This window comes from Hylobates moloch, unplaced genomic scaffold (assembly GCF_009828535.3).
Source record: "Hylobates moloch isolate HMO894 unplaced genomic scaffold, HMol_V3 SCAFFOLD_6, whole genome shotgun sequence".
Classification (NCBI taxonomy): domain Eukaryota; kingdom Metazoa; phylum Chordata; class Mammalia; order Primates; family Hylobatidae; genus Hylobates; species Hylobates moloch.
The window spans coordinates 5,530,091-5,542,435 of record NW_026652281.1 but is presented as its reverse complement, the minus strand read 5'-3'; the positions used below and the strand labels follow the sequence as shown (position 1 = coordinate 5,542,435).

Sequence of the window (12,345 nt, the reverse complement as noted above, 5' to 3'; positions counted from 1 at the left end):
TGGGTGTCACTCTGCTCATTACTCCCTCAGAGAGAAGATAAATTAGATGAGCTAACACACGCAGAGCCCCTGCGTAGGGCCTGGGACTTGGGCATCCCTGAGGTCAGCATCATGTGTGTTGGAGACACGCACTGGAGGGGTTGGCTGGCCAGCGCCTGTCATAAAGGGCACCCCGTGTCATGTCTGAGCATTTGGACCTTATGGGGAAAAGGTGTTGGGAGTGGCAGGCGGGGGAGCAACCTGACCTGAAGGTTAGAAAGCCACCCTGGCCTGGACTGCAAGCTCACTGGGGTCAGGGAAAGGACTCAACTCAGTACTTGGCAAAGGGCTTGACACATAGTAGATGCTCAAGAAATATCCTGGAGAAGACAAGGTCATGATCAAGGGTGGAGCCCTAAGAAACGCTTAGACTTATCAGGCAGGAAGCAGAAGAAGCAGCAGAAGGAAGTGAGAATGACAGGAGAGAGACATAAAAGCAGAACTAGGCAAGTCTAGCCATGCAGAAGCAGAAGCACAAGCGAGGCGGACTATCTTTTCAGGAGGTGCTGGCCACTGGCAAATGCTGGAGGGAGGTAAAGTGGATCAGAGACAAAGAAATGACCACTAAATCTGGCAACTGGAATATTACCAAAGACCTAGGCATAGAGCTCCATGCTCTGGGTGTGGGTGGGCACCAGAATGAAATGGGGTAAAGAAAGGATGGGAGACAAGGAGGTATTTATAACACCTATAAAACCTGTAAGCAATGCTTTCAAAAAGTTTGCATTAATTTCTGAATATTTTCAAGGGGCAAAAACCCAATTCAACTAGTGTTTAGGGAATGCTTTTTTTGAACTTGAGACCCTGTACTTACCAGGACGATACACATCTATCATCCTTCATCATGGGTGACACGGCCACAAACGGACAAGAAAGCACAAACATCACCACGCAGTAGACTGAAAGAGCCACCACAAAGCCCACGCCCCTGTGGACACACAAAAAAGCTATGCAGCGTGGCTCAAGGCCTCCCAGCAACAGATGTGTGGGCAAAGAAGGCAACGGGAGACTGGAAAGTGCAGAAAATTACAAAGGTAATGTTTTAGCAGCCCTTCAGGGTACCACTTAAAAATAAAAACCCAGCCAGGCGGGGTGGCTCACGCCTGTAATTCCAACACTTTGAGAGGCCAAGGCCAGTGGATCGCTTGAGCACAGGGGTTCAAGACCAGCCTGGACAACATAGTGAAACCCTATCTTTACGAAAGATACAAAAATGAGGCAGGCGTGGTAGCAGGCGCCTGTAGTCTCTGCTATTGGAGACGCTGAGGTAAGAGAATCGCCTGAGCTGTGGGGCAGAGGTTGCAGTGAGCCAAGATCGCGCCACTGCACTCCAGCCTGGGTGACAGGGCACGACCTTGTCTCAAAAATTAAATTAAAAACCCAACATTGTTTCTGGAGCAAAGTAGGAACTCAATAAAATGTTTGTCACATGCAGAACGGACAGACGGTTCAGCACTTTGTAACTGCCCAAAGCCCTGTCACAGATTTGGAGCTTCTTTTTGATGTCACCTTCCCTTAGACCTCAGGAAAGAAAGCAGTTTCTCTCCTTCCCTTCTGGCCCAAATTTCTGAAACCCGTGTGTGTATGTGCAGCTAGGGAAAAAATATTCAGGTGCAAGGCCGGGCGCGGTGGCTCACGCTTGTAATCCCAGCACTTTGGGAGGCCGAGGCGGGCGGATCACGAGGTCAGGAGATCGAGACCACAGTGAAACCCCGTCTCTACTAAAAATACAAAAAATTAGCCGGGCGTGGTGGCGGGCGCCTGTAGTCCCAGCTACTCGGAGAGGCTGAGGCAGGAGAATGGCGTGAACCCGGGATGCGGAGCTTGCAGTGAGCCGAGATCGCGCCACTGCACTCCAGCCTGGGCGACAGAGCGAGACTCTGTCTCAAAAAAAAAAAAAAAAAAAAATATTCAGGTGCAAAACAGCATGATAAATAGACTGCCAACTCTCTGTGTATTGTATTGCCATACATGCAGAGGTCATGCACAAGTGAATTTGACTCCTCAGCATTCCAGCTCCCTTCTTTTGGTAACTATACTCCAGTTTTCTGTAGGAACCACCTCTCTGCCACTCTCAGTCTCTGTCATCCAGGTAGGGCTGATCCCACCTCCAAGAGGCATCCCCTAGGCCTGCACTAAGGCCAGTCAGTCTTCCTGGAGGCATAGCAGGCCAGAAAACGGGGCTGTGAGACAGGAGAGCGCAGAGGCAAGGAAAGCCTCCTTCAATCCTTTCTTCAACATCTGTGCCAAGTGGTTAGCCAGACTCTCCTGACATACCTCCTATGATGGGGACCTCACTTTCTCCTCTGGTAGCCCATTCTACCTTAAGGGCCTCTTCCTCTCCAGGTCAACCCAAAATCTATCTGATAAGGTTTGGCTCTGTGTCCCCACCCAAATCTCACCTTGGATGGTAATAAGTGTCAAGGGCAAGACGGGGTGGAGATAATTGACTCAGGGGGACAGTTTCCCCCATACTGTTCTGATGATAGTGAGTTCTCACAGAACTGATGGTTTTATAAGGGGCTTCCCCCTTCACTTGGCTCTCAGTCTGTCTCCTGCTGCCATGTGTGTTTGTTTCCCCTTGTGCCATGATTGTAAGTTTCCTGAGGCCTCCCCAGCTCTGCAAAACTGTAAGTCAATTAAACCTCTTCTCTTTATAAATTACCCAGTCACGGGTATTTCTTCATAGCTGCATGAGAACAGACTAACACACTATCCCTGAATTCCTACTGCGTGGTCCCATTTACCACATAGGGTTGGTGTAAGGTAGGAACACAAGAAGTCCACACTTTCCACGTCACAGCCCCTCAAACATCTGAAGACAACACTCGTGTCTCCCAAGGATCTCTCCTCTTGATCTCACAAGGTTAAATATGCCCAGTTTCCTCAGTCAGTTCTCACATGAGAGGCTTTAAATTCCTTGTCCAGCCTGGATTCTCCTCTCCTCTGAGACTGTGTCCAGCTGCCTAACCTGGAGACTATGGCCAGGACTCTTTTAGATGGAAACTAAATCCAGAACCCACTCACACTGGCCTAAGAAAAAATATTACTTGGCTCATGAAAGTGAACCATCTAAAGAGAAAGCTTCAGGCATGGCTGGATCCCAGAGTTTTAAGGCACGTCACCTGTCTCCACCCCCACCACCAGGCTCTGTTCCTGAGTTCTCAGCAGGTACTATCTATAAATGGTAGACACACCCTGTGAGCTCCAAGCCATCATCATTCTTATTTGTTTTAATCCCGGAGAAAGATAAAAAGACTCTTTACCAACAACTCTGTCCAAAGTCTCAGGGATAAATCTGATTGGCTAGAATTGAGTCACAAGGGCCCTTGAACCAATCAGTTAGCAGAAGAGTGGCTTGCTCTGATTGGACAGGTCTGGGTTATGTGCACTCTCACAGGAACTACATTGCCTGACCAGGATTATTATGAAATGGAAGGGAGAGGTTCCCCCAAAGGAGGGAATGCTGGACAGAAAAAAACATCAATCCCTACATCTCTATCTGTGACGTTTTGGGTTAAACACTACTGGCTGACCAGAGCCTCATGGGAATATCATCTCCACCCAGACCATCATCCAACAAATGTCACAGCGCACCTGCCTCCAACCAAGCTGATGCTGCCCTTCATGAAGAAGGCTTTTCTGGTAACCACCCCACATCTCAAATTTATTTCAGCCTATCCATTGCTATGGAACACCTTCCGAGGGTGCTACTTTAACAATAACCACGTTTATTGAGCATGTACTCTGTGTCAGGCAGTACTCCACAAGCTTTATATGGAACATGCCAGTTTATCCTTACAGCAACCTACAGGCAGTCATTATCCCCATCTTTACAGACGAGAAAACAGAGACTCTGGGAGATCTGCCCAAGGTCACACAGCACAGCAAGGCTATCGTTCAAAGCAAGACGCCCCAGCACCACCACTGATGCTCTTAACCAATCAGCTCTAAAATCTGCGCCAACAGAAAACTGGACTCATTCCCAGATGCCTGGATTCCTTCTAAAATAAAACTGCTTGCAACACATAATTTGAGGTCCATGGATAGAGGATTGGTTTAACAATGTTACATTTGTAAGAGAGAAACTACGTAGCCATTTTTAAACTGGTATTGCAGAATAAGAGGGGAAGATAGGGAGGAAACTTTGGAATTGCAGTTGTTGGGGGAGGTGGCTCGAAAATATCTATGATCCCCTTTTGTAGTAGAATTACACACAGAAAAATATTTCAAGAATATAGATAAAAATGGGACCAGTGGTCTGTCCTGGGAGATGACAATAAAATGTCAGCTCCACGAGGACATGGGCCTTTTCTGCTTCTATATTTATCCTCAGTGCCTACAATCGTGCCCCACAGAGTAGCAGTCCCATATGTTGAATGAATTAAATGAATAAACAGGAGAATGAAGGAATAAACGAATGAAGGAACAAGTTCCTGAGTGTTTGCAAAACTATATCTGTATTATATCTACTTGGTATTCTATTCTTTTGGTTTAGTCTTGGTTTATGAGTATGCTACAAAGAACATGGATTATTTGAATGGTGCAGAAACAAAATGTGATTTCATAAACAGCCCCAGCCACTGCCTCGCCACACATACATGATCTGTAAGCCGTTTCTGCTGTGGTCAGGTAGATCATATGACCAGTCTGGTAAATGGCCCCTTTCCCTCCACCTCTGCCAGTTGAGCCCTGATTGCTCCTGGCTCCCAGTGGCTCTGTCAGGTGAACCTGTGACCCTCCAGCCCAGCTCGGCACCCATTTCCTTCCCATCATCTTTCCCCCTTCCGTCTTCTTGGTGCTCTTGAACGCTACTTCCACATCACTTAAATTCCACAAACAAAAATGGCAATCACAGTAATTGACATTTACGGAGCGCTCACGATGTCCTAAGCAGCATAAGGACATGCTTCCTTAATCCTCCTAATAACCGCACTGTAGCAGGTTACCAGATGGGTAACTCACCTGCTCCAGAGCACACGAATGGCAGGTATTTGAACCCAGGCAATCGGACAAAACCCAAACCTTGAACCACTGGGCTAAGCACCTCTCACCATTCTCCTTCATGCAGACCCGGGCCAAGGGTCTAATGTGTGTCCACATGGGGCCAAATGCCTATTGCATACCAGCCTGAGCCAGGTGCCTACTTTGTGCTGAGCGGGGACGTGTACTGAAAGCTTCCGAATGGAAAGCATAATGCCTCCACGAGTGCCATCAGAGTAAAAATAATTACTTGAGGCCGGGCGCGGTGGCTGACGCCTGTAACCCCAGCATTTTCAGAGGCCGAGGCGGGTGGATCACTTGAGGTCAGGAGCTCGAGACCAGCCTGGCCAACATGGTGAAACCCCATCTCTACTAAAAATACAAAAATTTGCCGGGTGTGGTGGCACATGCCTGTAGTCTCAGCTGCTTGGGAGGCTGAGGCAGGAGAATCACTTGACCCCGGGAGGCAGACGCTGCACTCCAGCCTGGGCGACAGAGAAAAACTTTGTCTCAAGAAAAAGAAAAGCAGTGGTAAGGGTAGCCAACACACACTGTGGCCTGTGCTCTCATTTTAGGTGCATTACTTCAGTGAACCCTCCCAGTCACCCTCGGAGGTAGGCATGTCAGGATCCCCATTTTACAGACCTAAAAACTGAGGCACAGAGGGAGGGACGCACTTGCCCAAGGCCACACACACAGTGAGTGAGAAGCAAGGCTGAAATGTCAATCTAGAATGTTTCTTTTCTTTCTTTCTTTTTTTTTTTTTTTTTGAGACAGAGTCTCACTCTGTTGCCCAGGCTAGAGTGCAATGGCGCGATCTTGGCTCATTGCAACTTCTGCCTCCTGCATTCAAGTGATTCTCCCACCTCAGTCTCCGAGTAGCCGAGATTACAGGTGCCGGCCACCATGCCCGGCTAATTTTTGTATTTTTAGTAGAGACAGGGTTTCACTATGTTGGCCAGGCTGGTCTTGAACTCCTGACCTCAAGTGATCCGCCTGCCTTGGCCTCCCAAAGTGCTGGGATTACAGGCATGAGCCACGGCGCCCGGACTAGAGTGTTTCTGATTCCAAAGTGTACTCAGAGTTGAAATGAAGAAGGAATCACACTAAGCTAGGTGGGTGGCTGAGTCCTAAATGAGTTGAGATGGGGAAGAGGAATTCCTCATGGTAGAAACCTCCAAAATCAAAAGCACCAAGACGGGAAATGTTACACTGCTGGGTCGCAGGTGTGTGAGGGAGGCTGTGTGGAGCTACTAGAGAGGAGATATGGGTGGGGACAAACAGACTAGAAAGCCAAGCAGACAGCCTGAGTGTAATCCAACGGGCAGAAGGGAGCCATAGAAGGTTAATGAGCAGAGGAGTGACTTGATTAGAAATGTACAGTAGAAAGAATTACCCCAGCAAGAGAGGACAGAGTGGATACCAGACAAGGAAGATTACGGGCAAATAGACTGTTGCTATAAAGAGGAAGGCAGAGATGTTAAGGGGCAAATGGACACTTTTGTGAAAGCGGCATGCCATTCTTCCCTAGGAAGCCTCCTCCCCAAGTCAGTCTCCTGGTTTGGGTGCGGCTGCCCCACCCCCTCCCCCCCTCCAGAGGTGGGCATTTGATCCAGGCCTGGCCGTGGTTGGTCTAGGGATGGGCACATGACCTCAGGGCCAAAGACAGTCCAGGGACCCCCAAAATCACTGGCAAAGAGGCTTGCTCCGTCTCTCCACCAATACGGCTCTGCCCAGAGGCTAAACCTCCCTGTTCCCTGCAAGAATGGAGGTGAAGGATGAAGACAGAGCTAGGAGGAGGAGGAGAGGCTGTTTGGAGTTTGGGCAGCCTTTGCTGCTGCTAGAACTTCCCCTGGAGTTTCCAACCTAGAGACCACAGTGGATTTTCTGCTTACGTTCATCTGCACTGGGCATCTCTCACCACCCTTGCAAGGTCTCTGACCATCCCAGGCAAACTGAGCCACGGAGCAAGAAGCAAGAGCAGAGGTAGTGGAGGAGCAGGCAGCGAGGAAGGCCGGGAGCCAGGAAAGCTCGGGAAGAAGCAGCGCAGACCCAGAGCAGGCAGAAAGATTGGGAGGATGAGTGCGGGGGTCGGGGGGGAACTGGCCTGGCAGCACAGACACCCAGTGGCCCTCTGGAAAACAGCTCCTAGGGAGGAAAGGCCAGGCCAGGAGGCTGGGGAGAGATGAGGAGGGGAGGCTGGGTGGAGACATCCCATTCTGGAAAGCCCTGGGAGAGGAAGGGGAGAAGGGACAGTAGCCTGAGGTGGGAAGGCCAGGGAAGGGGGTGTTTCAGATAGAATGCCTGAGTGCCACAGCAGGGAGGGTTGGGAGAAGAGCAGGACCCCAGGAAGGCCACACCCTGAGTTTATAAGGAAGAAACTGGGTGCTGTTTCTGGCCTTCCAAGTCTGCTGGCCACCTTGTGACATGTTTGGAAGCAGGAAGCCTGAGCCAGAGTGGAACCTTTCTTCTCAGGCCTGGCAGGATACCGGGCAGGGAATTGGGGCCACAAAAGAGCCCTCTCTGCGTCACAAGTGGGCAAAAATGTCATTTGCAACCTGCAAGCAATCCCACGAGAGGTGAGAATCTAAACGACCTCCTGAGAAGCCAACAGCACATGCCCCGAGCCAGCCTGCCTGGGTTCAAGTCCCGACTCTGCCATTTTCTAGCTGGATAAACGCAGGAGGCCTATTAACCTCTCCGGGCCTGTTTCCTCATCTGTAGAATAGGAACAACCTTAGTACCTGCCACACCGGGCTGTTCTGAGGCATGACCAAGATAACGCACGTCGAGCGTGGTGACTACTATCCAGCCAGTGCCAGTGTTGAGTCCATTGTCCCTGGGTTATGAGGACACGACGGCAGGAAGGAACAAGCTTTTCCGAGAGGAACAAGAGCAGACACGGCAACCATAATTCTCCTATGCATTGGTCCAACAGATGGCTGGGGAAAGAAAGCACTGCAGCTGAAGCTCCCATGGCCCATTCATGAGGATCCACACACAGCAGGGGAGCATTTTTAGCTTCCTCGCCAGACGCGCCACTCCCTACTCCCGTCCCTGGGGGGCAGGGGGTGGGTCTCAGCAGAAAACCACAAGCCTGTGGGAGGAGGGAAGTGTTCTCCCACTACACCAGAGTGGGCCGAGGCCTGGGAGCATATACCAGGATTCTTCTCATGGGATGGATGCTTTTTTTCTTCACCTTCTACTTGCTGGAGAGAACAGGAGCTTCAGAGGCAGAACATGGTTCCATGGGGGAAGGGAGCGATGGGTGACCAGCGGGAAGAAAGAAGCTGAATTTAGGGAGGGAAGCTGGTCTGTAAAGCGTAGCCTCAGACCCGGCAAAGCCCCTGGCTGTTCACTAACTGGAGGGGAGAAAGTTAAGAGTTTGCACTTACTCCACTTGCAAAAGCATTCAACCACAGAGGCGGAGGGACAGAGGCCTGGGTTCAAATCCTGCCCTGCCAACTCTCCACATCGTTGCAGTGCCTTATGCTGCTATTTTAGGCCAACTGTTTACCAAAGCAATGAATGAATATCTAGAGGCAGCGCTCAAGGAATAATTTTAGTTTTGTGTGTGTGTGTGTGTGTGTGTGTGTGTGAGAGTGCGTGCACGCGGGTACTTAGTATCACCCAGCCTCTAGTAGTCACTCCACAAATATCCTTTGAATTGAACTAAATGCAAAATGTAATTTGATTATGGAAGCAGTTAAGGAAAGAAACACCCACATGATCCCTTGGCACAATTTTGTACATTTTATTTATTTCGCAAACAATCATGTAGCTTGTACAGGCACTGTTCTGAGCACTGTATACATACTGACTCACTTATCCTCACAACAGCACTGTGAGAGTGTAGGTGAGGAAACCCAGGCCCCCACAGATTAAGGAACTCGTTCCAAACCACACAGCCAGGAAGCAGCCGTTCAGGGATTCAAAGCCACACCGTCAGCCAGGCGCGGTGGCTCACGCCTGTAATCCCAGCACTTTGAGAGGCCAAGGTGGACAGATCACCTAAGGTCAGAAGTTAGAGACCAGCCTGGCCAAAATGGCGAAACCCCCGTCTCTACTAAAATTACAAAAAATTAGCCGGGCGTGGTGGCGGGCGCCTGTAATCCCAGCTACTCAGAAGGCTGAGGCAGAAGAATCGCTGGAACCCGGGAGACAGAGGTTGCAGTTAGCTGAGATTGTGCCATTGCACTCCAGCCTGGGCAACAGAGCAAGACTCTATCTCAAAAAGAAAATAAATAAATAAATAACCCACACCGTCTGGCTCAGGGTCCACGCCCTAACCTCCGGGCTGTGCTGCCTTTGTCGGAAAGTTTGCATCCAACTAAAGACCAGAGGTGGGAGGGAGTCGCATTCTCCAATCTCTTTAAAAGGTCCCATTACCAACATCACAGAGCCTCTGCCACTACTGAGGGGTTTATAGCGATGCCTGCCACGTGGTCTTTCTTTTCATGGTTCACAGACCACAGGGAAATGCCTAAGGCACACATATCTGAAGTATACAGTCTGATGATTTTTCACGTGGGTACACACCTGCATAACCCCCTCCCAGATCAACAAATGTCTACAGAGACATTTTCAGCTCCCAGCGGTCCGAGTGGTGTGCCCCTCCCAATCAGTGGCTATCTACCCCCAAAAGCTAACCTCGATTCTGACATTCACACCATAGATTAGTTTCGCCTTGTCTAGAATTTATAAATGGAATCATATGGTGTGTACTCCTTTGCATCTGATTCTACTCGTCAAATTAAAAATCACATAAAATCAGCACACAAGCAGACAATGATAGTGGGAGAAAGGAGGGCGCGGCTGAGTTTCTTTCCCCTCCAAGCAGCCCCCTAGCCTGTTCGTATTTGGGCTCAGTGAGTGGTGAAAGGGGACAGTGGGAAGAGCTGGACACTGGAGTTTGGAAACACAGAAGTTGACCTTGGAAAAATCAGTGAACTGCAGGGGGCAAAAGAGCTGCCCCGCCTGGAGAAGGCATTGTGGGATGGCGGAGGCAGGTGGGTCACTTCTGTTGCTTGGGATGTCCAGAGGGGAGAAGGTTTTATGAAGCCTTAAAACGCTCACATCGGGTTCCTCCCACGCCATGCGCCAGGGGCACCCCATGCGGCCACCGGTTCCTCCCGGGTTCGCTCTGGCCAGGGCTCCCCGGGTGCAGACAACCTCCCAACGACCGCGCATCCGCCCGGCAGGCGCGCCTCCCTACCTGTGCACTGCTGGATGAAGTGCTGGTACTCCGCTCCCTGCTCGCCGGGGACGATGGTGGAGCCGTCATATTTAAAAGTCACCCTTTGGATTGGGAGAAGAAAAAAACACACACACACACATCAGCGCTGGTGGCCGCGCGGCGCGGCGCTTGCAGAGGACAATCTAACAGACGCGCTGGCCACGGAGAAGCCCGCGGGGGCCTGGCACGCCGTCCCGGTATAAGGCGAGGAAGACAGCGCGGGAGGCCCCGAATCCGTCCCGCCGGGAGGCCGGCTCGGTGCACGAGGCCCCGCGCAAGCCCGGGGAGCGGGGCGTGGAGAGGAATGAAAAGTTCCTACCAGATGACGGCCGAGCCGTCGTCGCGCACCAGGTTGTACGCCGCCCGGCAAGCCTCTTTGTCGATCTTGGTGGCCATCGCCTCGGGGCCGCAGCAGGACACTGTCCGGGGCGGCCGAGCGCGCCCCTGGCCGGCGGCGGGGATGGGAGCGCGGCGGGTACGCGCCGAGGGCGCACGGGCTGGCGGCGGTGGCGACGGCGACTCGGCGCCTGCAAGCTCCGAGCGCGGCGACGGCTTCCACTGCGGACGGAGAGCGCGCGGGGACCCGAGGCCGCGGGCCGCCCCGCCCCCCCACGCCCATTGGCCGCCCAGGCCGCGGCCCGCCTCTTCATTGGCCGCCGGGCTGCTTGGGCGGAGCGTCTTGATTCTCCGGCGGCCAATCCCAGCCCGGAAGGCTTGCGCAACTCCGCGGTGGGGGCTGGAGTAGGGGCTTTGCCTCCTCCCTCCCTCTCACTCTCCCTCCTCTCCCCACCCCCCCGCTCTCTTCTCCTCCAACATCCCTCTTCTCTCTCCTTCTCCTTCTCCTTCTCACTTCCCCTCCTCCCCTCCGCACCCCTCCTGGAAACTCCCACTACCCCAACCCCCTTTCCCACCCCGCCTTCCTCCTCTCCCTCCTCCTTCCTCTTCTTCCCCCCACTCCTTGCTTCCCCCACTTCCCTGACCTCTTCCCCTCTTCCCTCCCCCTCTTTCTCCCTTCCCCCCTTATTCTTCTTCCTCTCTCCTCCTCCCTCTTCTTGCCTATCCCAGCCCAAAACTTCTCCGCCCTCCCTATTTCCTTCTCCCCAAGCTCTCTTCTTTCCTCCTCCTTGACCCCCTCCCCTGCTTCCCCCTGGCTTCCTGTCCCTCTTCTCCACTTACCCTCCTGCATCTCCTCCCTCCCTGTCCCCTACTCCCTCCTCCTATTCCCCCTCTCCCCCTTCCTCATTCTCCCCACCCCCCTGCCCCTGAGGCTGCAGGGCTGCGGAGCTCCGCAGGGGACCTCCACGTGGATGATGTAATGCATCAAACCCAAGGAGACAGGCTGGCCACTGTCCCTACCCCAGCGTTTGGTTCCATGGATTCTAGGTGGAGAGGAATTGGAAAGAATGAAGCATTTTAAATAGGAGGGGGTAGAAAGTGGACTGCTTCCAAAACGCTGGTGGGCTCTCGTTTACTCTGGATTCTGGTCATTTGCATTCCTATCTTAACCTCTCCCTTTGGGCTCCTCTGAAAGCAAGAGCTGCCTCATTCTGCCTTCCTCATTCCTTCATTGACTCATTCATTCATTCCCTCATCCAGCCATTCCACAGAGGCCACTTACAGCGTCCAGGTAGGTAAAAAGGCAGGATCCTGAAGACTAGGCTCTTGAATTGCATCCAGTACTGCCACTTTCCAACTGGGGGCCATTGGAAAGCCTCAAAACCTCTTTTAAATGACTCCTCAAATGGGAAAAATAGTATAACTCACATCACTGCTTTGTTTTAAGTTTAATTGAAATGATATGTGGAACAAATATACTAGACATTCGATAAAATGTCATCATCGTTGGTTACTAAGTGATAAAAACAAATCCTAAATAGAAACCCAAAAGGTCAGGGACAATGTCCAATTAATATTAGAATTCTCAACAAGCAAAAAAACAAAAACGAGAAATTGAATGAAACAGTCAGTCAATCAATGGGTAGTTGAATGGGTGGGTGGACAGGAACACAGTTTCAGAAGAGTAGAGGCAGATGCTGTTATAAATAAGACAAAAAGAAATTCTCATTTCATGCCCCACAAAGCAGTTC

General features: G+C 51.4%; 1 protein-coding gene across 1 annotated transcript in view; it reads right to left on the bottom strand.

Annotated features, from left to right (window-relative positions):
- Positions 1–10,818, bottom strand: part of COTL1 (coactosin like F-actin binding protein 1) — a 52,508-nt gene extending 41,690 nt beyond the window's left edge. The window contains exons 1-2 of the mRNA XM_032156298.2: positions 10,578–10,818; positions 10,238–10,320 (exon numbers count right to left, since the gene is read on the bottom strand). Coding sequence (XP_032012189.1) covers positions 10,238–10,320; positions 10,578–10,654 — 160 coding nt within the window. The 5' untranslated portion in view covers positions 10,655–10,818. The remainder of the gene's footprint in view (positions 1–10,237; positions 10,321–10,577) is intronic.
- Between the last annotated feature and the right edge of the window lie 1,527 nt (positions 10,819–12,345).